Raw genomic sequence first — 27,182 nt, forward strand, 5'->3', positions numbered from 1 at the left:
CTGCTGGCACCTTTTGCTCACTGAATCTCTCCAGGGTTTCCTTTCCTGCTGGTGTCAGCAGGGCTGCTGCCACGGACCTGGTTGGACAGATGTCATTTTGTGCAGCCACTTCTCTGCCAGTGGCCTGTCAGTATCTGTTGGAGTGAGTTGGCTTCTGTTCAGCCTCCTGCGGCATCAGCAGCGCTGCCAAACACGGGTAATGGAAGGAGTTGATCCTGTGTGTGGTGGTGTAGGGGCCAGAAGGAGTCTGTGGAGGATTCTCAGGGTTGCAGTGGGTTCTGCACTGACAGAAAGCTCTTGGTGTGTTGGCACGGGGGTGTGTGTCACCTTTTGGTTGACTTGTCAATCAGCTCATTGGAGTGGGAAGCGGTTTTCTCAGATCGTGCCCTCCAATGTGATTCCCCCCAGGACAGCCTCTCCTCTGCAGCTCTTCATCTTGCCATTGCTGAGCAAACTTGGGGTTTGTTTTTCTTCTGTTTTCCAGCTGCTGCAGTGTCTGAGAGGAAGAGACGGAGAATGGGAAGCTCCAGCCTGGTGCCCAGGAAAAAAAGCAGAGGCTTAAAGCACAGAAGAATGGCTGACATGGAGAAGAGCTCAGCAGGCACAGGGTGAGCTGGGGCAGAGGCTGTGAAGACAGGAGGGCTTCAGGAGTGAAAGCCATCCCTTCCTTCTGTTGCTAGGGATGGAATACCAGTGGAGTGAGTTGATGCTGCCAGGTGTGCTCAGTGACAAGGACATTCATGCAGTACCTGGGTGTAGCTGCTGACTTGCACCACTGGGCACAGGTGTAAAGAGAGGGTGAAAACACAGAGGAGAAGACAAATGGAGCCATCCCTGTGTGGGACAGTGCTCTGACCTCCTGTCCCATCTCATCTTGTTCTGGTGGCTTTTATGACTTGCCCCACACTCCTGGGTTTCCTGTAGCACAGGAGCATCCCACTATAATCACAGGGCACTGCAGCTCCTTTTTGGGGCAAGTTCTTAGCAAAGGCTGTAAAACAGATTAGTCTGTGTTTTGACTTCACTGAAGAGTATCTGTGTTTCAAATCTATTGCCTTTCCTTCTTTGGCAGAAGATCCACACTGTTGTGTATTTTGAATGGTTCTGTTTTCCAAAGCCCGACCCAGGCACCAGTTGAAGCAGCTCTGGAAAGTGTCCTGCTTGTCCTGGGCTCTGAAAAGGAAGAAAAGGACTGAGGGGTCTCTCCAGCTGCCAGCAAATGTACTTCACCTAGAGAAAGCTGAGATGTAGCTTCTCTGGGTTTGGGCAGCCCTCTGAGCTTTCTGTGCTCACTTCAGACCCACCTGGGTCACCAGCAGGTGTCACTGAAATCAGGAGGAAAGTTCTCCACAGCACTGAGAGTTGACCAACAGGCAAGTGCTGTGTTTGGGCCCAGGCCACTGGGGGATGGCCCCTCCTGTTCCATACAGATGGACCAACCTGCCTGCAATAGGGACACAGATTTGCTCCATTTCCCAGACCTACTTGTCGTCTTGAAGCCATCGTCACACGTGCGGTTTCAGTCTCTGAGGGGCTTCTGTGAGGGGCTTTGGTGGCTCATAGTGATGTCTGGTGCTTGGGTAAGAAAGTCCTTTGGCTGAACTCTTCTGGAGGCTCTACATGGAAGGTATTGGTTCCTTCTTTCCAAGTGAAGGTTTAGCTTCTCTGGCTTAGGTGTGAGATGGGCAAGAGACACTGGCTTTCCTTCCCTCTTCTTTCTGTTTCTTCATCCAGCCATGGCAGTATCCCTTTGTCTTTGGTGTTTCACCCCTTGGCTCTAGCCAAGACTGTGTTTCCTGCCTCAGCTTCTGGCCTTTTCCAGCATGTTTATTCACGTCTGTCACACCTCTCCTGTGTTGATGCCGATTGTTTTGTTTCTCTGCCTTCCCCTTGTCCCTCCTTTCTAGCTGGCTGCTGGCTGGCAAGCTCAGGAGAAACTCTGTCCTGCCTTTGGCATTGAAGCACAAACCCAAGCTGGGCTGGGAGGCTTGTTTCTTTGTTGTCCTGCTCCTGGGGGCAGTGGCTCTGACCCCTGAGCTGCTGCTGTCAGAACAATAAGAAACGGTGGAGTGTTGCTGGAGGCTTGGGCAGAGGGTTTGAGGGGCTGTGCTCAGACTGGGCTTCCCAGCAGAAGGGCCTCAGGCATCAAGCTGTTTTTTCCCCCAAGCTAGCAGGTAATAAGACGGTACCAGGGCTTTTCCTTTCCTTCATGGCTGCTCTGAATAAAGCCCCATGTGCACTCCCCAAAGGCTGGTGAGTATGAGCAAGGGCCAAGTCCAACAGCAGCTTCCCGTGGGCCGCTTCTCTTTGCATCCTGCTCTTTCCAGCCCACCTCTTTGCCTGTGATTATTTAGTGTTGCAGACTCTTCCTTGTTGCTGAAGGGCTGGCTGGAGGATGGGATTCAGCTGATGTTCCTCTTGCACGCTTTCTCATGGGGAATGCTGCTTCTCTCTTGCTCTTTGGCAGTCTCTCTGTTTCTTGTGGCTCAGATGTCAGTTTAAAGAACATGGAGAGTGAGACTCCAGCCCAGTGCACTGGCCTGAGCTCTGAGGTCTGGGTGGCCCTGGAGACAAAGAAGACTCTTGAAGAAACATCTAATGAGAGGCCTACCCAGACAGAGAAGGTGCTGAGCAGGTGAGAAGATGTCTGGCTTTGCTTGTGGGTCACAAAACAGAGCATTTGCACGGGGGAGGCTGGGAGCCTGGCTTAAGACAGCACTGCAAGTGCTTGCTCAGCTTTTGACAGGGCTGTGGAGGTCAGTTTGTGCTTTGCAAGACCTCAGCACCTTTTGATTCAGAGCGTGGCTTGTGAGGTCCTGCTCCAAATGGGAATATTCCCGAGCACAAAGAACGATCTGTAAGGCAGGGTGGGGACAAAGGAACCCTGTTGTGTCCTGAATGGCTTTCAGGCTTTGACTGCTCCGTGATCCCAGGCAGTAACGCTGGGCCAGGATGGCACTGGAGGGGCCCATGGCTCTGGGGAGCTTTCCTTGTGTGACACTTCTCTTTGTGCCACTGGCAGAGACATCTCCCGGGGTTACGAGCGGGTCCCGATTCCCTGTGTCAATGCTGTGGACAGTGAGCCGTGTCCCAGCGACTTCAAATACATCGTGAAGAGCTGCTTCACCTCCGCAGTGGCCGTTGACAGCAACGTCACTCATTTACAGGTGAGGACTGCTGTGTGTCCTGTGTGTTGTCCTGTCCTGGGCTGTGCATTCAGAGGTGCTGCAGTGCACTGCAGCTCAGAGTGGGGTTTCCATTCCAGATGGGATTGTCTGGTCCCAATGTTGCCAGCAAATTGCAGCTGGGGCCGTAGCCCAGCTCTTGCCGTAGGAGACAGGATCTGCTGGTCTTTGTTTCCGAGCCCTGAGCCATCCTCTGAGCTCAGCCGTGTGCTGTAGCATCAGACATGTGGTGCTGGCTGCTGTGGCTCCTGTTCAGCCTTCTGCTCTGTTCTGTGTCTGGAGAGTCAGTGAGTTGTTTGGGGCCTCTCCTCGTGCTGTCGCCCTCTGAGCGCAGCGTCCGGCCGAGGTCTCCACTGTGATACCAAAGTCCTCCAAGGGCTGAGGGCTGTGAGAGCAGAGGTGAGGAAGTGTCGGGTGAGGGTGAGCCTGTCTGAGCCCTTGTCTCCTGTTGCAGCGCTGCGCGTGTGCGGACGACTGCTCCTCCAGCACCTGCGTGTGTGGGCAGCTCAGCGGGCGCTGCTGGTACCGGCAGGTGAGGACACAGAAGCGTCTCTTGGGTCAGAGCAGCGCTTGGAGCTGCCACTCGCAGCCTTGGGGCTGGATAAGAGCGCCTTCCAAACAGCTCCTGGCACAGCAAATCTCTCCCTGTTGGAAAATGCCTCAAGTTGCAGTCTCAGCTCGGAGGGGTGTGTGGCAAGAACAAGATGTGAACTCGGGGAAGCTGCTCCTTGTTATTGGAGAGTGTTACTGCCATGGGAACCCAGCCATCAGTGATGGCCACGTGCTAGAGAGCATGTAACAACCCTTCTGTGAAATCAGCTTCCGTTTGTGAAGCACACAGCAAATGCTTCACCAGGGGAGGGGAGAACAGAGAGGCATTCTGCCTGCTTCACTTTGTTGTGATCCTTGGGGATGAGGGCAAAGAAAAGGTGTCTTAACTGCAGTATTGCCAGAAGCCTGGTTGGGTTTGGGTAAGTGCTTTTGGAGCTTTGGGGGAGTGTTGTTTGGGAAGAGAATGTGGTTCCCAGAGCTTGGGAGCACTGGGCTAGCGCTCGGGAAGTGTCGGCTTTGTTGCAGAGACAGACTGAGCATCAGCTTGTCCCCTGCAGCACTGCAGAATGCTCCTAGTGACGATGCACAGCGTTCTGGTGCTGCACAGGGTGATGCCAGGCAGCAAAAGTGGAGATGGTGCCTTGCTGTTGTCAGCTGTGGGTGGTGGTGGGGAGTGTGCCACAGTCAGGGCAGAGCAAACCCCCTGTACTAGTTGAGGTCTGGTGCTGGTTTGAGGGAGGTCGGGGTGAGGCTCTGCCTTGGGGTTCTCTGGGCTGTGTTTCTACTTGGACAATCTGTGCTCCTGCTTGCCCTGGTCACAGTGGGTGACAGGAAGAGCCACTAACCCAGTCCTAAATGCCTCTCCATGTCAGGACGGCCGACTGCTGCCCGGATTCAACCAGAGGAACCCCCCGTGTATCATCGAGTGCAATCCCATGTGCTCGTGCTGGCGAACCTGCAGGAACCGCGTGGTGCAGAACGGGCCCCGGTGAGAGGAGGGGCCAAGCGCAGCTACCCTTGGCAAGACCAACACCAACCCCTCTGGGACTGCCATAAACCACAGAGCCCAGAGGGAGCTTTCCCCAGCCCTGGAGATCATTCATCCTGCCCTGAACTCGAGTGCTGGCTGAGCAGGAGGCAGGGTGACTCACAGGATTCTTTCTCTGCCCATACACTCCCTCAGCAAAATGCCACAGAGCAGCTCTTACCCCAACAAGTTTGCAGCTGCAGCGTTTCTTCCTTGTGTTGCAGCCAGGGAGCTGGAGATGATGGAGCTGGCCCTAGCAGAGGGCTAAAGGATCAGAGCACTTAGCTCAAGGTGTTGTGACTTGCCAAGGGCAAGCTCCTTGCCTTCCCCCTGCATCCTGCAGAGCTCTGCTGCCTTCCGTCGCCGTGCCCCTTCCCTGCCTTCCCCCAAGTGCTGCCTGTGCACATGGAAGGGAACTGCTGAGGGTGGGATTCTGGTGTCCCACGTGCCCAGCCCCAGGGAGCACCTTCAGCTTTAGCAGGGGGTTGTGCTGGATGATCTCTGGAGCTCCTTTCCAGCCCCCCACTGCTGTGGCATTCCGTGATTCTGTGCCCAGAGCGGTGCTGGAGTGAGCTCTGTCAGGGCTGGGGATGGAAATCCTCTTGGCTGTGTGGTGATGGGAGGTTGCTGCCTTTCTGCTCCCGTCTCTGGGACAAGCCATTGTCTTCCTGCAGAGGGCTGCCATCAGCATGTTTCCTTTGCTCTTTTGCAGGGTTCAGCTACAGCTGTTCCGCACACGAGAGATGGGCTGGGGTGTGAGAACCATGGAGGACATTCCAGCAGGAACCTTTGTGTGCGAGTGAGTGATTCAGCTCTGGTCAACCCATCCCTGTCCAAAGGCCTGGGGGCTGCTGCCTTTTGCCATCGAGTTGGAACGGAGCCAAGCGCTGGCTCTCAGGCAGGAGGTGTTGTAGGCTTTAATCTGGCCCATGGGCTCTGTGAAATGGTTTGCAAAGGGTTTCCTGGGTTGCAATAGTGTGGTGAGTTCAGAGCTTCTACGCAATGGAACCGGTCACAATAGCTGGGGAAACACAGGAAGGGCAGACACAAGCATCTTGCTTTGGGCTGTGAACAGCACAGACCCTGCAGTGGTGTGCAGGAGAGCCAGGGCCTGAGCCTGACCATGAACGTGAGGAGAATGGGACTCACGTGCTGATCTTGGCCAACTGCTGTGCCTGGGCCGTGTCCCTTCTCTTCCCTCTTCCTACAAGGAGAGATTGCAAGCCAGGGCTGTGATGGCACCAGCCTCTCACTGCTGCCTTCCCCGTGTGCCGCAGGTACGTCGGTGAGGTGATCTCCGATGCCGAGGCAGAGCTCCGTGAAGACACCTACCTGTTCGACCTGGACAACGAGGTGCTGTGTCTGAGGGGTGTGTCGAGGCCAACCCGGGCTCTGGCCTCTCCAGGAGAGCAAAGAGCCCGTTTGCCTCCATCCTGCTGCGCAGCAGGATCTGAATCCCCCTCTAGAGGAGGGCTGTGACCTCCCTGGCTTTTAGTTAGGAGAGAGTGTGTGTGAGGCGAGGCTGAGGCTGGTTCAGGGGCCACAGCCCAGCAGCGCTGGGCCACCGCGGCACGTGCTGCCAGCCCCGGGTTTGGTGCTCGACAGAGGCTTGTGTGAAAGCCGTTTGGGCAGCCTGAGCTGGGCTGCTCAGGGTTTGTCCCTCGAGTGTGGACACGCAGTGTCGGCTGGGTGGGCTGTCAGCTCTGTAAGTTCCTGGGAAAGAGCTGAGCTGGGAGACTGAACAGAGCCCGCTGCCTTCTCAAGGGCTGCAGCAGGTCAGGCTGGCAGGGAGCCGAGGCCTGTTGTGCTGGGAGCTGGCCTGTGCTGCCCTGTGCGGGCTGTCTCACAGCAGAAATGTCACTTTGGGAAGTGCCACCTAAAGCTTAGAAGCAACGGTTTCACTTCAGGAAGGAGACGTGTACTGCATCGATGCGCGTTTCTATGGCAACATCGGCCGCTTCATCAACCATCACTGCGAGCCCAACGTCTTCGCTGCCAGGGTCTTCACATCCCATCAGGACGTGCGCTTCCCCAGGCTGGTCTTCTTCAGCGCGAGGGACATCAGAGCTGGAGAGCAGCTTGGGTAGGTGCCGGCCCTGGGCCGCAGGGAGGATGGAGAGCAGAGGGACGAGCGCTGGGCTGCTGCGAGCTGCTGGGCTCCAGCGCTGTGTTCCCGGGGCCGTGCCCCCGCCGGCACTCGCCATCCCCTGAAGCTTTGCCGAGCCCCAAACGGTGGCGGCGCCGCGGGCTGCCGCCCCCCCATCCTGCAGCTCTGGCTGCCCCATCCCTTTGGCTGCCCCGTGCTGCTGCTCTGCACTGAGCCCAGCTCCGTCTCTCTCCCGCAGCTTCGACTACAAGGAGGATTTCTGGGCCGTCAAAGGCAAATCCTTCAGCTGCAAATGCGGCTCTGGCAGGTGCAAGTACACGAGCTGGGCGCTGGCCAAGCGCCAGGCGCGCGCCCTGTCCCGCAGCAGGAAGCCAAAGGAGGCCCCTGTCAGCAGCTGGGTGGCAAAGGCTCCACGGCACAGGCACTGAGTGGGTGTCACCCTGTGTGCTGGGCTTGGCGGGGAGAGGGTGAGCTGTCCCTGGCACTGCAAGGGGCTGTGGGCAGGAGAGAGAGAAGAGAGAAGAGAGAGGAGAGAAGAGAGAAGAGAGAAGAGAGAAGAGAGAAGAGAGAAGAGAGAAGAGAGAAGAGAGAAGAGAGAAGAGAGAAGAGAGAAGAAGAGAGAAGAAGGAAGAGAAAAGAGAGAAGAAGAGAGAAGACAAGTCAGAAGGGGATTAAGAGAGGAGAGAGGAGAGGAGAGGAGAGGAGAGGAGAGGAGAGGAGAGGAGAGGAGAGGAGAGGAGAGGATGGGGATTGGGGGAGGTGGTGGGATAAAAGGGGAGGAGAAGAGAGGATCAGGGGAGTGGAGAAGAGGAGAGGAGAAGATGGGAATTGGGGGAGGAGAGGAGGGGAATTAGGGGAGGGGAGAGGAGAGGTGGAGAAAAGAGGAGAAAGGAGAGGAGAGGATGGGTATTGGGATAGGAGATGGGAGAGAAAGGGAAGAAGAGGACAGGACGGGGGGAAGGGAAGGGAAAGGGAAGGGAAGGGAAGGGAAGGGAAGGGAAGGGAAGGAAGGGAAGGGAAGGGAAGGGAAGGGAAGGGAAGGGAAGGGAAGGGAAGGGAAGGGAAGGGAAGGGAAGGGAAGGGAAGGTATAAGGGGAAGAGAAGGAGAGGAGACAAGGGGAGTGAAGTAGAGTAGGAAGATTAGGTGAGGGGAGGAGGGGGAGAGGAGAGGAGAGGGGAGGGGGAGAGAGGAGAGAAGAGAGGAGAGGAGAGGAGAGGAGAGGAGAGGAGAGGAGAGGAGAGGAGAGGAGAGGAGAGGAGAGGAGAGGAGAAAAGAGAAGAGAAGAGAAGAGAAGAGAAGAGAAGAGAAGAGAAGAGAAGAGAAGAGAAGAGAAGAGAAGAGAAGAGAAGAGAAGAGGAAGAGAAGAGAAGCCACAGCCTGACCTGCAGCTCTACATCAATGTGGGACCTGCTGCCATCACAGAAGCATCTTGTCACGTTTGATTTTCTGTCTATTCTATATCATTACATTTTGTTCTATCACAGAAACACTTTTCCCCGGCATTGTTTCAGAGTTCAAACACGGCTCCTTCTTGTGTTACCATTAAAAGTATTTGCCCCAGCTTGAAAGAACATTTAGTTCTCAATCTCCACATGTTGTCTCTTGGAGCTTGTTCTGACATATTCTATTGTCCCTCCTGTCTTCCACTTGCTGGAGAAGAAACAGGCACAGTACTGCTCAAGTGGCTGGATGTGACATGTGCTTGAGGCACAGCATCTGTCTCAAGGGCTGTGTTGAGGAGATAGCCTGGAAAGCAAAGGCAGAGCCTGATTCCTCGTTCTGCTGTGCAGCTTTGCAGCCCTGGCACTCTCCTGCTGTGGGGCTGAGCCTGAAGCCCCGAGTCTCTCCTGGGAGGGAGCAGCACTGAGGCCTGAGAAGAGGAAAGATTGCCCAGCATGAAGCTGCTGTCAGCCTTTGGCAGGCAGGGTGGCGTTTCTGAGCTGCCTGGCGCTGCCGTTCCTGGGGAGCACTGAAGAGCCAGGGCGGCTGCCTGTAGCTGCAGGCAGCAGCGTGGGCAGCAGCAGTGAGCGGGGCTGTGTGCAGCTGGGGAACAGCTTTGGCACCGGCACCGGGACTGAAGTGCCCGAGCCCAGGGCAGCATCGGCAGCGTCGTTCCTTTCTGTCAGCGCCGGCTGCTCGGGGCATCGCTGCACCCAGCCTGCGCCTGGGAAAGGAAACAACACAGCTCCCATCCCTTACGGAGAGACGAAGCCACGATCCCACTGTGGGCACTGTGGCCTGGCTGGAAATGCTTTCAGCTGCTTTGGCTGCTTGGTCCCACCATTTACAGCCCAAACACAACTGACTGGCCCCCATAAGGCTCGCTCCCTCGGCCCTTCCCAGGCTGATTGCAAAGGGCTCCTGCTCACAGGCATCTGCACAACACACAAGTGGCTCCTGGCACTATTAAACACGTTCAGCCCTTGGCTTGCCATTCTCTCCCCATTCATCACTCAACTCCTCGTCTAAGTCCACACCTGCTGGTATGAAATAGCAACAGAGGACAGGGATCTGGGGCCTGTGAATGGGAAAGCTCTCAAGTCTGGTACCTGGTTCAGGCATTAAAGGTGTCCCACGTGGGAAGCCTGCTTCCCTTTTCCTTGCAGGTGGTATTTACAGCTGAAACAGTTGCTTTTTAAAAGCAAAACCATCACAAAAAGCCCAAAGAAACAGCTGGGTGATTTCCCTTCCCCAGGGCTGGCCACTGGACAAGGTGCTGGTCGGCAGCACTCTCAGGGTGCAGGGCTGGGCCCAGGACAGGCCTGCTGCAGGCACCACACTTCTGGAGGCTCCTGCTAATGCAGCTCCTGGGCAGTGCTCAGGGAATGAGGGCACTTGTCCATAATTGCTAGCTTTGGTCTCTCTCCATGAGCTCGTCTGGCTCCCTGCTCTCATCTGTTACTTCCTCCCTCTCTGTCTTCAGCCCATCACTGTTTTTTCTTTCTCTTCCTCTGTAGGACTCCTTGTCTGTATTTTCTAACCCCTCCCTGTCTGTCCTACACCCTGTTGCTATTTTTTCTCCTCTCCTGCTCCCTGCCCTTTGCCTTTTTCTATCACCATGTTGTGACTCCTGGCCTTATTTTCCCTCTCTCCCCCACAGCCTGTCCCCACTTTCCTGCCCGTCTCTCTTGCTCAGCTGGCTGGAACTTCTCTCTGGGCCTCCATCCTGCTCCTCACCCCCTTTTAGCTCTTCCTCTGACTCTCTCAGCCCATCGATGTTCTGCCCTCCTGCGCCTCCTTCTGCTGATCCACATCCCTCTGTTCCTCGCTCTCTCTGGATGCTTTCCCTTCTCTTCTCTGCACCCTGCCTTCTGTCCCTGCCTTTCTCTCTCCTTTCCCTTTTCCCTTCTGTCCTAATCCCTGTCCCATTTCTCTGTCACTCCACTCTCCTGGTGCCTTTTCTGTCTCTCTGTCCCCCTGTCCCTCTCCCTGCCTGTGTCTGTGTATCCCCCCCATCCTCCTTTCTGCCCTTCCAATCCTCTCTCTGTCCCTCTTTCCTGCTCTTTATTGTTCTTTTTCCTCCTGCACTCGCTGTCTCCTTAAGCTCCATCCCTTTCCTGCTCTGTCCCTCTGCCCTGCTCCTGCCCCGTATTTTCCTCCTCCTCCTCCTTTGGCTCCTCCTGGGGCTGGGCCTGTGCAGCCCTGGGGAGGCGGCCATGGGGCTGCAGGGTCAGGAGGGCCTGGCCAGGGGCTGGTGTCCCTGCAGGATCAGGCAGCAGGAAGGAGGCCCCGGGGCACGTGGGAGCTGTAGGCCTGGGGCACTGGCTGTTGGCTCCTGGGCCATGTGGGAGCTGTAGCCCTGGGCAGGGGCTGCCAGCCATCCCTGTTCATTGCTGGGCGCTCTGGGAGCTGTCGCTGCCCCCTCAGCTGCCCACAGCCGTGTCGGTGCTGTGAGGCACAGGCTGTGCTGCAGCTGTGGCCTGGCTGAGGTGAGGGCTGGGGTCAGCCAGGCCCTTGGGCAGCTCTGGGGGTGTCTCCTGCCTGCTGCCCACCCGGGGCTGGTGATGGGAGCTCCAGGCTGGAGCTGGGCCTGGCTGGGGCAGCCCCTTGGTGACCTGAGAGCTGGGGAGGGGCAGGAGATGGAGACAAGGCCCCGGGCACAGGCCCCGGGTGCCCCAGCTGCCAGAGCCCCCGCAGCCGCCCCAGCATCTCAGTCCCTGCCCTGACAGCAGCAGTGTGTGGTGCTGCTCACTCTGGCAGGGCTTTCACTCCATCTCCCTTCTCCCCACAGGTGCTGCGCCAGCTACAAATCAGCAGCTTCTCCTCACTGTAGCAGCCATCCTGGCTCGCTCTTTGGCTCAATAGAGAAGAGGTGAGTTCTCACAGTTAAGCAGGTAAAGAATCTACCAAGTCAAAAGTGCCTGATGTATTCATAGGATGGACTTCTGGGGGTGCTTGCACAGCCTGTTTGAGTTTGTTTCTGCTAGTGGGCTGCATTATGTTAGGGCTCAAATGCTGATGTGCTGCAAGCTGCTGGGTTCTGTGGTTATTGAGATGTGACAGCAGTGTGCAATACAGAGTTATTTTCCAGAGGAAGCCACCGAGTGACTGATTATTCAGGTTACAGTGGTTTAGTCCTAAGAGTTCTTTCCAGTGGTGGAAGCCACTCCTTAAGCAGTGGGTACATGTGTGTGACCAACCGAGACAGGGCAGTGGAGGGACAGGCACATGGAACTAATTGCTTTCTAGTTCTAAAAGCTTTGTCTGGAATTTGGGTGATTAGTTATTGATTTGTTCCTGCAGCCATGGTGTGTTGCCTACGACCTTTCAAACCCTAAGAGTGAAAAGAAGCTGAAAACACCATGAAGTTTCCTCAATTTCCGCTGTCTAAAGACAGGAACCTGGTAGAAGTGGGACCAGGCCCTTTGGGGAGGGGCACCTTAGGCCATCAGAGGTTTGTGTGCTTTGCAGCTCTCCAGAACAAGGGATGGCTGGCAGCCCCTGCCCAGGGCTACAGCTCCCACATGGCCCAGGAGCCAACATGGCTGGCCGGTAGCCAGTGCCCCAGGCCTACAGCTCCCACGTGCCCCGGGGCCTCCTTCCTGCTGCCTGACCCTGCAGGGACACCAGCCCCTGGCCAGGCCCCCCTGACCCTGCAGCCCCATGGCCGCTTCCCCAGGGCTGCACAGGCCCAGCCCCAGGAGGAGCCAAAGGAGGAGGAGGAGGAAAATACGGGGCAGGAGCAGGGCAGAGGGACAGAGCAGGAAAGGGATGGAGCTTAAGGAGACAGCGAGTGCAGGAGGAAAAAGAGCAACAAGCAGCAGCAGAGAGGGACAGAGAGAGGATTGGAAGGGCAGAAAGGAGGACAGGGGGATACACAGACACAGGCAGGGAGAGGGACAGGGGGACAGAGAGATAGAAAAGGCACCAGGAGAGTGGAGTGACAGAGAAATGGGACAGGGATTAGGACAGAAGGGAAAAGGGAAAGGAGAGAGAAAGGCAGGGACAGAAGGCAGGGTGCAGAGAAGAGAAGGGAAAGCATCCAGAGAGAGCGAGGAACAGAGGGATGTGGATCAGCAGAATGAGGCGCAGGAGGGTGGAACAGCGATGGGCTGAGAGAGTCAGAGGAAGAGCTAAAAGGGGGTGAGGAGCAGGATGGAGGCCTGGAGAGAAGAGAGAAGCTCCAGCCAGCTGAGCAAGAGAGACGGGCAGGAAAGTGGGGACAGGCTGTGGGGGAGAGGGGAAATAAGGCCAGGAATCACAACATGGTGATAGAAAAAGGCAAAGGGCAGGGAGCAGGAGAGGAGAAAAAATAGCAACAGGGTGTAGGACAGACAGGGAGGGGTTAGAAAATACAGACAAGGAGTCCTACAGAGAAAGAGAAAGAAAAACCAGTGGTGAGGTAAAGACAGAGAGGGAGGAAGTAACAGATGAGGGCAGGGAGCCAGAACCGATGGGGAGAGACCAAAGCTAGCAATTATGGACAACTGCTCTCATTCCTTGAGCAGTGCCCAGGAGCTGCATTAGCAGGAGCCTCCAGAAATGTGGTGCCTGCAAAAGGCCTGTCCTGGGCCCAGCCCTGCACCCTGAGAGTGCTGCCGACCAGCACCTTGTCCAGTGGCCAACCCTGGGGAAGGGAAATCACCCAGCCAGGCTTTGCTTTTGTGTGATGGTTTTGCTTTCAAAAAGCAACTGTCTACGTTCTAAATACCACCTGCAAGGAAGAAGGAAGCAGGCTTCCCAGGTGGGACACCTTTAAAGGCTGAACCTGTTCAATAGCTGCACACAGCCCCGCTCACTCCTGCTGCCCTCACTCCACAGCAGCTACAGGCTGATTCCTCGGTGCTCCCCAGCAGTGGCAGCACCAGGCAGCTCAAAAACCCACCCTGCCTGCCAAAAACTGAGAGCAGCTGAGTTCTGAGCAAGCTCTCCTCTTTCCAGGCCTGATGGTTCCAGGCTCATCCATCAAGAGATGTCTCAGGACCATGCCAGGGCTGATGGAGCTGCTTTTGCGATCCCATGAGAGGGCTGGGCAGAGGAGCAGGTTCCCAGGTGCCATGGCCAGGTACATGGGCAGGGTGTCAGGGCCACCCCTGCCTGGTGTCCCCAGCCAAGCCCCAGCTGGTGCCAGCCCCGAGGCTCAGGAGCGTTTCTGCGGCTGCTGCACCCTGACGGGCCCCGGCGCCGGCTGCCGGCTGGGACCCACCAACTCCTCGGGGCTGGGAGAAGAATCCCCGTGGGAGGAGTGAAAGCCACCAGCATCACAGAAGGAAGTGTCATTACAGCATTGTGCTCCTTGTGGAGGGTTCAGGGTGGTCACCTGTTCTATGAGCTTACAGGGCTTTCAGGCTGTATCTTTCCTGTCAAAGCTGCTGTGCATTTGTGTCGGCATGGGGCAGATGTTAATGCACCTGTCCCAAAGCAGACTTGCTTTTAGGCCTGCTGGGACATGGGTTCCAGCTGCAGCAATGGCAACTTTTAAGATGCTTGTCTTGGGCTTGGCTCTTGGGGTTGTTTTCTCTGACACCCAAGTTGCAGATGCTGTTTCCTCTACGCTGAGAGGTTCCTTATTCTCTGTTTGCTGTTACTGCTTTTAGAGCAAAGACAAACACCCAGTGTAGCGTAAACATCTGATTTGTTCCCAACTCAGAAGAGTCTGATTCTCAGAGTTTGACTATTTCTTGCATTCTGAAACCTCCAACTGGGGGTTTTGTGTCCAAGTGATAGAGAAAAGAGCAAAAACATGCCAACAACAACTTCATTTGTAAGCAACTGCTCTTCTTTTCCTAAAGACAATGTCCATTCCAGGCTGGAGAAAAAGAGCAATACCCTGCAGGGCATTGCCTGTGGTGTGGAGTGGGATGAAGGGATAGTTAATCCTTCCCCAGCTTGAAGCTCTGCAAGCAGTTGATCACATCAGCAAATGCAATGAGTTCTCTTTCCAAGTCTGTTTTTCTCCTAAGCTGACTCTAGGCTCCAGGTTGAATTCTGTATCCCTGAGCTTTATGAAGGGGAGAGAATCAGGTGTCTTGATAACAGTGACAGCTATTTAGCTGCACTCCTGGCTCCAGGAGTGTTGCTGCCATGGATGTATTTGTACAGTCCAGTTCTGTCTCAGCCACGCGAGCATTGTTGGCATGGTCATGTTTTCCAGCCCCCTTAAAGAGGTGTGTCTCCCCCACAATTAGTACATGTCCTTGGCTTGTGCTTTTGCTGTGTCTTTCTAAAGTTTGTTCTCAATCAATAGACTGAGGAGTCAGAGTGTGTCTCAGACCAACAGCATTCTGGTAGCCATCTGCAAGCAAAAACCCCTGAATTGACGTGTCTCTGCTTGTGAACTTTGGGCACATGACTCCAGCAGCTGTGGCAGTGCTTTCCAGCAGTCCCTGGTCAGGAGCCCCTCTCCTGGTATGGAAATGCTGCCTGAAAGGGAGAGGACTTTTGTTTCTTCTTCTAGAGGTCCAACTGAGCCAGTGAATGGTACATCAAAAGCTGTAAGTAAAGACACCATCTCCCACTGTTTTTGTACACATTGCAGTTAGTTCTGAACACTGCAGCCTTGTATTAATCTTCCAAACATTGACTTAACCTATCTTCCAGTAAAACCTTGTACATGTTGTAAACACAGTGTGTGTGATTGAGTGCAGTACAAACTGTGTGCTGCCATCACTTGCACGGCTCTGATGTGACCCTTGGTGTCTGTGCCTAGTGATGCTCTGTATTTCCTAGGAACATGCCAGGACATGGCCTGTAGCACCTGGACAGGTGACCTGGGATGGTTTGGAGGTCATGTAGGTTTCAGGTCTACAAGCTGAGCTTGGTGCTGTGTTCTACCTCTGTGTGTAACAGGTATGTTTGCGCAGGTTGTGATGTGCTTTCATTTAGAATCAGAGATTCAGAGAATTGTTGTGCTTAGAAAAGACCTTGAAGATCATTGAGTCACACCCTTCACCTCACACTTCCAGGCTCATCACTAAACTACCCCCTGTCCCTCAGCACCTCCTCTGTGTGTCTTTTGAACGTCTCCAGGGATGGGACTTCACCAGCTCCCTGGGCAGCCCGTTCCAATGCTTAATAACCCTCTCAGGGAAAAAAGTTCTTCCTAATGGCCAATCTAAACTTACCCTGGAAGAATTTTGAACCTATTTCCTCATGGCCTGTCATTTATTCCTAGAGAGAAGAGACCAACTCCTACCTCACTACAGCTCCGCTTCAGGCAGTTGTACAGAATGAGTGCTCATGTCTCCTCTCAGCCTCCTCTTCTCTAGGCTGAACATCCCCAGCTCCATCAGTCTGTCCCCATCAGACTTGTTGTCCAGACCCTTCAGCAGCTTTGTTGCCCATCTCTGGACACACTTCAGCACCTCGATGTCCTTCTTGTAGTGAGGGGCCCAGAACTGGGCACAGTATTGGAGGTGCGGCCTTCCTGCCCTGGTGCTGCTGACCACGATGGCTGGTCCAAGCCAGGAAGCCAGGAGAGATTGTCCCTGTATGGTTGGATCAGGTCACTTGAAAAGCTGTTAGGATGGCTGGGTCTAGGAACTCATAAGCTCTGGCTCTGTATTCTGTGCCGAAGACAGGCTGGGATAGAGGTATAGAGTCAAGTTAAGATGGAATGCTTCAGGTGTGTGGGTCTGAAAACACTAAGCCCAAATCTGGCATTGGTAATTCTGTCACTGTTTGGTGACTTCTGCCAGTTTTGGGCATGGGTGTCTCTCCTGGTGAGTCTGATTTAGTGGAACTGGCCCAGTGACCCCAGGTGTCCATGTAGTGCATTTATGCAGACCATGTTTCTAGTATTGATCTAATTCAGATGGCTTTTATTTCTTGGAAACAGTTCTTTTTCTCTTTGTTTATGAGCAGGTGTAAAGGCACAAATGCCACGCTCATCAGTAAGGTGAACATTCTTCTAGGCTGGTGTGTTCCCTGGCATCTGTGCCTTCCCTGTTAAGGAGCATCTTCCCATCCGCTCTCACAGCCATCTCAAAAAAAGTCTTGGAGGGTCAGGGTTAGTGTGGAGCAACTGAAGGAACTTGAAAAGACAGAAAAAGCAAACCCATTCATTCCCTTTTGGGGAGCCCCAGGGAGGGTGGAAGCCCTGCGTCACTCTTTCCAAGTCCTCTCTCTCGGTCTCCCCAGTGAAACACTGCAGCTTCCTTACCCCTTTGGCTTTGAAGCTGTGATGAGCATTTGACAAGGGTCCCTATGTGAGATAGTCTGGAGCAAGAAGTCAGTCTCAGGCAGGTTTGGTTATTTTAGCTTCTTGTCATGAACCACATCAGCCCTCTGAAGCTCTCGTAATTTTGCACTTGGCTTGTGACAAATGCAACTGACTTGGGGTGGGAACTGGCTCTTCCAGAGACACTCAGAGGCCAGTGTCGACTTTCAGCCTGCAGCAGAGGTTCCCTATTGCCACCTTTGCACTGTAAAACTGGAGTATGTGTTTGCTTGTTTTGGAACAGACTGATGACTCTTCTGTGTCTCTTTCTCTGGAGCAGCTTATGGAGATAGAAATAGATTTTCTTGTCAACTCCTGAAAAAGAAGTGTTTGCTTCCTATTTTAAAATCTAGAGCTGGATCATTGTTGTCCTGTGAACAGAGTTGTCATGTGTACTAATTTCAAGTGCTTTTATAACTTTACTGTGTGTGAAAGTTTGGTCCCATCCTGCAAAGGGCAGTTCCCAGTTTGGAAAGATAGGCAGAAGGGATCCCCTTTGTCAGCCTCAAGGTAACGTTTCTTTCCTTATGAACAGACTGCTGAGGCCCATCAGGTGACTGATGCTTCTCCACGGCTTCCTCCGGAGCAGCTGGTTAAGGTAGATCTCGATATTCCTGTCACATACTGCAAAGAAAAAGCGTTTGCCTCGTATTTTTACATCTCATACTGTGCCCCAGGGCAGGATAACTCTTGCCATGTGAGCAAAACCTTAGCCTCAGTTGTAATAGCTCAAGTGCTTTCTTTACCCTGTGGTTGCCAGAGTTTGGGCAGACAGCAGGCGAGGACCTTCTGAGCCTCCACGTGACACTGCCCTGTTCCACAGCTGCCAGGCACAAAGCAGCAGCACTTCAGAAGCTGCTTCCTGCTGCTCAGAGGGTTTGTTAATTTGGCCCTGGAAGCTGACCCAGTTGTTAAAAAGAATGTAGTTGTCTGTCAGTTCTGGACTTGGGTAAAAGCTCTCCAATCTTTCCGAAAGATTTTCGTGCACACGAAAATCTTTCGGAAAAGGACGGGAACAGGAGGTAAAGCAGCTCCAAACTACTCCTTACTCTGACCTGTGAGAAGCTGCATCTCTTTGAATGCTTCTGTGTCTGAAGCCAAATTCCAGCAAGCAAAACCACCTGCCCTGACTCTGAAGTTGTGGGTCTTTGTCATGCTGCAAAATGGAAAGAGCGACGCTTTCCTACATCTCAGTGGCGTGTGCTTTGAACGGCTTCTCCTTCAGATAGTCTGGAGCCCGAAAATCATCTGACAGAGACTGGACAGTGTGATTATTTTCTGCACGTAGCTTCAGTCCACTTGGAGGGAAGGTGTATTAGTTGCACAGGTCTTTAGGTATAATGCATCAGCAGAGGCAAGGGGTTTGAGTGCCCAAGAATGTTCACAGGAGTTTCATGGTGGAGCTGTGTGATCCCAACACGGAGGGCGCGATGCTGACAAGAGATGGGAAATGCGCCATCGCAGCCACTAATGCATAAGTGTGGCATCGATTGCACTGGCCCCAAAGTGAGCGAGAGGAGCCGTGTGTGCGTGTGCGAGAGGCAGAGCAGCCAGGCTGGCCAGCATCTGTCCTTGGGAGGGAGGCAGCAGTGTCACTGGATCTTCCCCTTCCAATCTGCCCTCCTTTCGAATATGAAAACGATGCTCTCCTGCCGTTCCTGCCCTGGAAGTTGCTTCATCTGGTGCTGTGCCAAGAGTCTGCATTTCTGCCAAAGAGTTCAGTGCTGTTTACTGGGGAGTCCTTCTCTTGGGAAGCTCCTTTTGCCTCTGGTTGATGTTTCAAAGGCTTCTGGCCAAATGTAACCGCTGGCTGTCGGCTGGAGATTTCCTCCCGCTCTGCCTTTGATCAGATCCCAGGTATGAAACAGGCTGAAGTTGTGCCGTTGCTCTGATCTGCAGAGATACTGCTGTGTGCTGACAAGAGTGGCAGTGTGAAAAGGGGATGGGAGCCCTTGTGGGTTTCTGTCACAGGCCTCCTTCTGCAGCAGCTGTTTCTTCCTTTTCTAAAATGCAATTACTTGGAGACTGAACTTCTCCTGAGCCTGCATTCTGCACTGACCCCCTGGCAGAGCAGAGGTGGGATTCATGCCGTGGATTTCTAGCTGTCAAGAAAGGATTTTACTAGTCTGAGAGGGTGAGTTTTCCTTTCCCCATCTTTAATGTTTTCCTTTTTCTTTCCCCACTGTTCCTCCAGGGCAGCTTTTGCTACAAAAAAAGGATGAAAAACTTCCCTTCTTGCCACAGGAGCCATCCTCATCATCCTCCTCCTCCTCCTCCTACTCCTCCTCCTCCTCCTCCTCCTCCTCCTCCTCCTCCGCTGTTCTGATTCCCGAGGAGCTCTTATGTCCCCTCTGTAAAGAGTTAATCAGGGACGCAGCTGTTATTCCCTGCTGTGGAAACAGTTACTGCGACTACTGTAAGTGTTACAGCCATGTTTGTTAACTCCAAACATCACACCTCACCTTGTGAAAGCTGAAAGAGGAGATGACAAAAGAACTTTCTTACCTGTTGTATTGAAAAGTGAAGTACACTTGGAGTAGGAAAGGGCTCTTCTCATGCAAAAGAGAAAAGAGAGGGGGCGAGCTCTCTGTTGGCTTTTAATGTATCTACTTAGAGGATGTCTACAGGCAGAAGGAGTCTGAGGAGAGTGCAGAGTTGTGCAGGTGAATTCCAGGGTACATACTGATGGCATTTAGTCTGCTCACAGCCCTTTTGTTCCCACGAGACTGTACAGCCAGCTCTGGTCTCTTGCTGTGCTCTGCCACAGACAGACAGTCAGGCATTTCATCCACATTCTTCTCCACAGGAGAGCAGGTTAAAACCTGCCGAGCTCAAACCTACTGGTGGCTTTGTAGATGAACCTTGAGCTTGGTGACTTCTCACTCTACTAGAGAGTGGAAAGAAGGCAAGTCAAAACCTGAGGACACAGCCCACTGACATCTGCAAATGGTCCAGGAGGGACAGAGCAAAGCTGTGGAGTCATTGGCTGCAGACAAGGGAACGTTTGAGGCGATTGGACATTTCTAGCTTCACGCTCTCAGCTCAAGGCCAAACTCAGCCCTTAATCAGAGACGGGCTTTTGGAATTGATTGGAACCCTAAACCTTTCCTCAGTTGGGCTCAAAGCTATTTTGGTGGTTCTAACTCTTCACAGGCATGAGAAGAGCACTGCTGGAGTCTGAGGAACATCAGTGCCCAACGTGTCATCACACAAATGTTCCTGCCGGCTCTTTAGAGGCCAACAAGTTCCTGAGCAAAGGAGCACCGTGGCTTGGGTGGAAGGGGCTTGTGAGGAAAGTCTGTTTGCAAACCGCTGGGAGGGAAGGAAATGTTCATTTACATCTCCCCAAGCAAGGCTCAGTGGGGTGAGGCTGAACTGGCCATGATCTGTTGCCAGAGAAGCTGACAGCTCCTTGCAGGCAATCTGGCCCATTCAGGTCACACCTCTGTTTCCCAGCACTGCCTCCCTTTCCAGTTGGCTGTTAACACTCAAGGTCTGTAAATGCAGCTGCTCTGAGTGACCAGTCCTTCATATCAGTGTTTAGTGGGATATGCCCATGTATCTGTCTCTGGGTTGATTTTAGGATTGACAGCTATTACAGGGACACACATCCCTTCACTCTGTGGAGGCTTTTGTTCCTGACTCTCGAGTGCACCCTCAGTGAGTAGGACGATCCTTTCAGGATCTGGCCCAGGCTGCCCAGGGAGAGTGTGGAGGCTCCTTCCCTGGAGCTCTTCAAGACCAGCCTGGACACGTTCCTGTGTGCCCTGATCTAGGTGGGAGCTGCTTCTGCAAAGGAATTGGGCCGGATGGTCTCTAAAGGTCCCTTCCAACCCCCAGCACGCTGTGATTCTATGATCCTACCTCAGCAAGCTGGGTGGGTGTGTAGATCTGTGTGAGGTCAGGAAGCAGCTTCAGTGGGCCCTGGCCAGGCTGAAGCCATGGGCTAAGTGCAATGGGATGAGGTTCAACAAGGCTCAGGGCTGGGTCCTGCACATCAGCCACAACACCCCCAGACAGTGCTCCAGGCTGGGGTAGAGGGGCTGGAAAGCTGCTGGAGAGCAAGGGCCTGGGGAGCTTGATCAACAGCAGCTGCACATGAGCCAGCAGCATGGCCAAGTGGCCAAGAAGGACAATGGCATCCTGGCTTGTGTCAGAAGGAGTGTGACTAGCAGAACCAAGGAGATCATTGTCCCCTTGGACTCAGCTCTGGTCCACAAGCTAATTCTGAATGTCCTTCAGAAATCATTTGTTGTCTGCAGACATCCCACTCCAGCTCAGGCCAGATGGTACTTTTTCCTGCATTTTTCTAAGACTGGTATAAAATCTTTTGGCTGTTCACTGTGCGTGTCTGAGTGTACAGAGAGAGAGAAGAAGGCAATAATCCACACCTGCAGCCATACTAAACAGCACACTGAAAACAGCCTCAGATGTTTGTGAACAGCAAAATCCTGTTCACCGTTCAGAGGCTCCTCCCTCCACTGCCCCAGCTCCAGTACACACCCCTGATCATGGAAACAGGACAAGTATTTCATGAAGAGCTTTCAGCAGAGCTCCTGCGTCATCTTCTCTGGAGGTACGTGCCATTGGCACACACATGTTGCTGCTTGCTTCTGTCCCTGCAGCCCCACAGGCTATAGGATGCCAGAGCTCAGGGCAGTGGGCTTTCACCTTGCATCTTAGAAAACACGTCCAACTCTTGGGAAGGGGCTCAAGGCACCTTTCTACAACAGCCAGGCTCTAGAACTTGGCCCAGCAATCCTTGGCAATAGCTGAACAGGGGATCAGTAGGAACCTGAGCACTCCCTGGCACACTTTCTGGCCGCAGTTCTGTTCAAGGAGACTCACGCCCAGAACCTGCTCCTCGATTCCTGGAAATCAGCCCGTTCTGTTACCAGAGAGCTGAACTGCAGCCCACTGCAGAAGGACTGTCACACTTGTCATTCTCTGCTCTGCACATCAGAAACGTTTGGTGAATGTTTTTCCCCTTTTAAACACGTTCAGGCATTTCACAGGGAGCCATCACTTGGGTCACTTTGCTGTTTTCTTCTCTTTCCAGTGCATTATGTTTTCTTTGCCATGAACTTGTGAAACGAGCCCGGTAGCCCCAGCGAGCAGGAGTGGAATGTGTGTGTCTCGTGGGCTGAGTTTAGCGCAGCTTCACCACAATGCTAAAACCCCGACAGATGTTACAGAGTGCTTTTTGTAGTGAGGCTCAGCAGCTCCTGAATGGTGTAAAAATAATGGAGGAACACCAAGTTGACTCTGAGTTTAGGCCTCAACTTCATGTGAAACGGGGTGATGAGCTGAAAGCAGAGGAATTGACATAGAGCTTGCCAAGCAGTGAACCAGCTGAGCAGCTCTGTGCTGAGCTGCTTTCTGTGTGGCCAGTCAGAGCAGCCAGAAATACTGGGAAAGTCATAGAATCACAGGGTCACAGCATGGTGGGGGTTGGAAGGGACCTTTAGAGCTCATCCAGCCCAACCCCACTGCAGAAGCAGCTCCCACCTAGATCAGGTCACACAGGAACGTGTCCAGGTGGGTCTTGAAGCCCTCCAAGGAAGGAGCCTCCACACCCTCCCTGGGCAGCCTGGGCCAGGGCTCCCTCACTGAAACACTGAAACAGTTTTCCCTGTGTTTAAATGGAACTTGTTGTGTTCCAGCTTCATCCCATCAGCCCCTGTCCTGTTGCTGGATACAACAGAAACAAGTGCTGCCCAAACCTCCTGACACCCACCATTCAGATATTTGTAACTATTAATGAGATTCCTCCTCAGCCTTCTCTTCTCCAGACTGAACAGCCCCAGGTCCCACAGCCTTTCCTCAGAAGGAAGATGCTCCAGTCCCCTCAGCATCTTGGTGGCCCTGGACTGGCCTCTCTCCAGCAGTTCCCTGTCCCTCTGCCGCTGGGGAGCCCAGATGAGGTTTGGTTGTTTTCTTGTTTACTGACACAGGATTCACAGCTATAAATGGTTCATCTGACAGTCCCAAGATGCAGCCTGGAGCTCTTCTGGCTCCTTAGATATTGACTGTAACACAGGGAGAAAAACCAATCCTGATAATCCATGTGTTGAACTTGTGCTGTCAGAAAGGCTGCTAAATGTTCAGTGTGTAGCTGCTCTCTGTGAAGACTTTTTGTAGGGTTTTTGTAGGGTTTGGGTATTTTGTTCCCAAAAGAAACTGTCAGTGACTCTTCAGTGGTGTTGGAGAGCAGCAGCTGCTGTCAGTGTATTTCCCAGTCATCATGAAGGCTTGTAATCAGATTTGCATTTAAAGAGCAGAGTCCTAAAGAATGGCATGAAGAATGTTTCCCAAAACCACCCCACAGAGGGGCACTGTGAGATGAGGGCTGTTTTAGAGGATGCAGTTTTCATGTGGAAACTGCACTAAGAATATCTGTTTAGAGAAGGCTTTGGGAACTTTCACCTGAAATCAGCTGAACAACACATAGGCATCTACATGTAATGAACATTTGTAGGGTGTGACTCGTCTCTTGTTAGGGTAGACAACTAGCTGAACTGACTTTCAGCCCTTGTGCACAAGTGAAAGCTGATGGGCACATCAGAAACAAGAGCTCGTGCCCACGTGCAGGGAGGTGGCCAGAGCACAGAGGGGTCCTGAGGGAGGAGATCTGGGCTCTCGCTCTGGTTCTGCTGGTGATGCACCTGAGGTGTGTTTTCTAGGCCAGGGCACGCGGTGCCAGCTCATGTGGGATTCTGCTAGAGAATCCCTGACACACTGCAGAGGACGTGGTCTGTTCACCTGGCTGCTTGTTTGGTCCTTTGGCAGAGCCACTTTGCACAGCTTCCCACGGGGCTGCTTTGTGCCGTGCAGCAGTGGATTCTGTTGCCTCTCCTGTGCCACGGGGATTATGATTTCCTGACAGCAACGTGGCCAGGCAGTGTTAACGCTCAGATTTTCTGAGAGTGGGAGGATTGCTGTTGCAGAGATGCTAACGTTATGCAGAGTAAGGACAAGCTACACAGTGCCCTGGCTTCAGCCGTGTCATGTGAAGAAGACAGCATTGATTTCCTAGTTCAGCTTCCTAAGTGTCAGTCCTCAGGAAGGTGTCACGGATCTGGCCCTTGGAGAGAAAGGATGCACTGTACTGGAGGCTGTTCCACAGCAGGCTTTGGAGCTGCTCAAAGAAGAGGCAGGAAAGCTTTGCTGAGCAGTGGGAGCCCTTTGTCTTTTGCCACAAAGGTAAACTGCTTTAACACAGCTCTCAAGGTTGGCATCACAGAGCTGCGTTTGAATGCAGAGACATCGGCCTTAGACATAGCTGTACTTGTAATGCACTCACTGTCAAAGCGCCGCGGGAGTTTCAGGGCACTAAATAGCTAGATTTCTTGTCATGACTTTCAGAAGTGGTGCAAAACGCTGTAGCAGGGCTGATAAATTCTCATCCTCTTTCTTTTCCACAGCAAGAACAGGCCAGTCCTGTGGTCAGTGCATTGAGTGGCGCTGTGTGGGGGATTTTGCTTGGCTTTGTTTCTCTCAATTGCAGAGCTCAAGATGAGGGAGAGTGAATCGGACAAATCTTACATGGCCATTTTCTTCACATTTCTTAAATCTTCTCTCTTTGCCCTGTTTTGGCTTAGTCCTAAAACTACAAGTGGCTGGGTGACCCTTGCCCTGTGGTGTTCCTCGAGCTCTGGTTCATTCTGCTGCTGCTGCTCAGTGTGGACACAAGCTGCACGGCTGCCCAGGGGAGCAGTCCAGCCACGTCACGAGTTTGGGCTGGGCTGTGGGTTCCTCTGGGGAGTTGAGGAGAACAGCACTTGCTGTTTGTTCCCTGGCATTAGCTCAAGGAAAGAGTAAAATGGGTTTTATCTCATAATGCATGATTTCTGTGCCTTGAAGAGCTGCCTTGAATGCTGAGTTCAGCCAGGCTGTGTGTCTGCAGTACCGTGAGCGTGTGAGGCAGAAAGTGTTTCATTCATTTTAGTCTCTTTCCCCCTTCCATCACTTTTTTTCCTCAGTTCCCAAACACACATGGAGTTTTCATTGCTCTTTCTGTGCCTGTTTCGTTCCCTTTACTACTACTTGGTGTTTTCCTTACTTCCTTCATCACTGGGGATTGTTTTCTTCCCATTTCTTTTCTCTTTTCTCTCTATTTTCTCCTTCCCTTTCCCTTTCCTTTGCTTTTCCTTGCTTTGGTTTGCTTTGATTTACTTCTCTTCCATATTCTTTTTCTTTTTATTCTTTCGTCCACTTGCTTTCCTTTGCTTTCCTTCCCCAAATTTTGCTTTGCTTTCCCAAGCATTGTTTTCCTTCCCCAACCTTTGCTTTGCTTCCCCAAACTTTTGCTTCCCCAAACTTTTGTTTCCCTAAACTTTTGCTTCCCAAGCTTTTACTTCCCCAAGGTTTTGCTTAACCAAGGTTTTACTTCCCCAAACTTTGTTACCACAAACTTTTGCTCCCACAAACTTTTGCTTCTCCAAACTTCTGCTTTGCTTGCCCAAACTTTGCTTCCCCAAACTCTGCTTTGCTTTCCTTTGCTTGCTCAAGCTTTGCTTTGCTTTTCTTTCATCCACTTACTTTCCTTTTCCTTTGCTTCCCCAAACTGTGGCTTCCCCACATTTTGCTTCCCCAAACTTAGCTTCCCCAATCTTTTTCTTCTCCAAGCTTTTGCTTCCCCAAACTTTGGTTCCACCAAACTTTGCTTCCCAAAAATCCCCAGGGTCAAACCACCACACACCTTGTTAGCGCCCAAGATGGGGCGAGGTAACAGCAGTTTCACATCAAATGCATTGTCATTGTAGTAAGCTCATGAGTGCAAAGCTCCTGTGCTGGTCTGGGAGCCTTGCTGTAATGCAGCTTATCTCTCCTTCCCAATGTTTGGGAACACGCTGCTACTAACCCTGGCTCTGAGCTGGGCTCTAACCTTGATAGCTTTGCTAAGTTGGCTGCATGACTTTGTGCAAAGGATGAAGGGGCCTGGGAACATGATGGCCCAAAGAATAACTGTGAGTCTCATTCTGTTGCTGATGGATTTACTGTGCTGTGGGAGCTGTCTTGTGGAGGTCTTGGGGCAACGCACCTCTTTCCCCTCAGCTCGGACTGATGGAGACAATTTTGTTACACAGACTTCCCAGGTCCTTAGTCACCCTTCTATCAGAGCTGTAATATTACTAATTAACATGGCTGCTATGTTACATATTTTGTGGAATCTGGGCTCATCTGGGTATCAGAGAGGACAAATTTGGGATGGAAAGATGTTCAAATGCCCCTGAAGCGGCCAGTCTCTGGGTGGGGTTATCACCTCCCGTAACCTGGGATTTCACACCTGAGCGGATTAAAAACCTGCTTTAGTGGCACCCACCTGATAGAAGGGTGTCTTGCCTACCCCAGTGAGGCCCATCAGGTTCAGGCTCAGTGGTAACTAATTGCCATGAGCTGTAGCACGTGACAGCATTTGGGAAAGCATAGAAGTGGTGATTATGTGACAATACATTTGGAGTCGATGCACATCGTGGTGGAGTCTGGTCGCTCTCCTCTCGCATGATGAAGAGGAACCCCTGCAATTAGCTGTGCTGGAACTCATCTGTGGCCATCTAGATAACGCCGAGGCCTCCACAGATCCAGACAATGTCCAGTGTCCACGGACCATGCTGAGCAAAGTGATCCAGAGCGCCCCAGCTACGTATTGTAACCTCTGGGCAATGGTGCATCACCCAGACAGGGCTGTACCAGAGCGGAGAGAATATCTTCTTGGCTGCAAAGCTCTGCAGAGAGCGGTGTGGGGCAGCACGGGGCAGCGGTGGGGGAAGGCTGGCGGGTGCCAGAGCCCGTGAAGGGGCGGCACGGGGACGGCAGCAGCGGGGCCTCAAGTGCTTTGTCCCCGGCTGCTCGGAAGAGCCCAGGGCCGCGCCGGAGGCCGCGCTCCGGCCCTCGCCGGCTTCAGGAGAGCTCCGGCAGGGACAGCTCCTGCCGCTGAGGGAGCGGAGCCGCCGGCGGGGCGGGAAGCGGCGGCTCGGGCTCGTTCGTCTGCGGCCGGAGAAGCCGAGCAGAAGCGTCCCGGGCCGCGTGTGCTGCCGGCGCGGGGCCGGGCACGGGCTGTGGCCGCCCCGAGCCTCGTGTCGGGGCAGAAAAGGCCGTTTGTGTGTGCGCGGGGCAGCGCCGGCCCCGTCCCGCGCCTGCGGCGTCTTTTGAACCGCGGCCGCGCGGCTCGGGCCGGGACCGGTGCGCGGCTGCGGGGGCTCGGCCGGGAGCGGGGCCGCACTCGCCAGCCGGCTGCTCGGGCTGCTCGCTGCCCGCTGCCTTCTGCCTCACACACGCCGGCGCTGCGGCTTTCGAGCCGAGAGAAAACAGCCGCGGAGCCTCGGGGAGCCTCAGCCCGCTGCACGGGCAGCTGCTGAGGAGGGGCTGCGATGGGCAGCAGCTTGGGGCTGAGGCTCTGTGGGCCGGGGCAGGGCAGGAGGGACCCGGGTGGCTCATCCTTCCCCTTGTGTCCCTGCCAGCCCAAAGCCAGAGCATGCCAACCATCCTGGGGGCTGCTCCAGGCAGGGCTGGGCACGACCCTGCAACCCCCTGCCCAGGTGTGGCCACCTTGTCCTCAGGCAGGGGAGTGTGCAGCAGCTCCTGAAGCCCAGCACAGGGAAGGGAAGGGAAGGGAAGGGAAGGGAAGGGAAGGGAAGGGAAGGGAAGGG

The 27,182-nt window shown here is 53.6% G+C and overlaps 1 protein-coding gene across 1 annotated transcript; it reads left to right on the forward strand.

Annotated features, from left to right (window-relative positions):
* Positions 1-578: 578 nt before the first annotated feature.
* On the forward strand, positions 579-13,561 carry LOC133626975 (histone-lysine N-methyltransferase EHMT1-like). Its single transcript, XM_062009414.1, has 11 exons — positions 579-608; positions 2,468-2,635; positions 3,023-3,167; positions 3,640-3,717; positions 4,610-4,725; positions 5,477-5,563; positions 6,042-6,117; positions 6,672-6,847; positions 7,110-7,292; positions 11,104-11,184; positions 13,423-13,561. Exons 1-11 carry the CDS (start codon positions 583-585, stop codon positions 13,559-13,561), a joined length of 1,275 nt encoding a protein of 424 aa, XP_061865398.1. The 5' UTR covers positions 579-582.
* Positions 13,562-27,182: the final 13,621 nt, after the last annotated feature.

This window comes from Colius striatus, chromosome 16, assembly GCF_028858725.1.
Source record: "Colius striatus isolate bColStr4 chromosome 16, bColStr4.1.hap1, whole genome shotgun sequence".
NCBI lineage: Eukaryota > Metazoa > Chordata > Aves > Coliiformes > Coliidae > Colius > Colius striatus.

Excerpts from the sequence above, each read along its gene's own strand:
- LOC133626975 (XM_062009414.1), top strand. The coding sequence starts at position 583 with ATGGAGAAGAGCTCAGCAGGCACAGG. Across the intron at positions 609-2,467 it reads AAGAGCTCAGCAGGCACAGG|TCTCTCTGTTTCTTGTGGCT; the intron begins GTGAGCTGGGGC and ends GCTCTTTGGCAG. Across the intron at positions 5,564-6,041 it reads GCAGGAACCTTTGTGTGCGA|GTACGTCGGTGAGGTGATCT; the intron begins GTGAGTGATTCA and ends CGTGTGCCGCAG.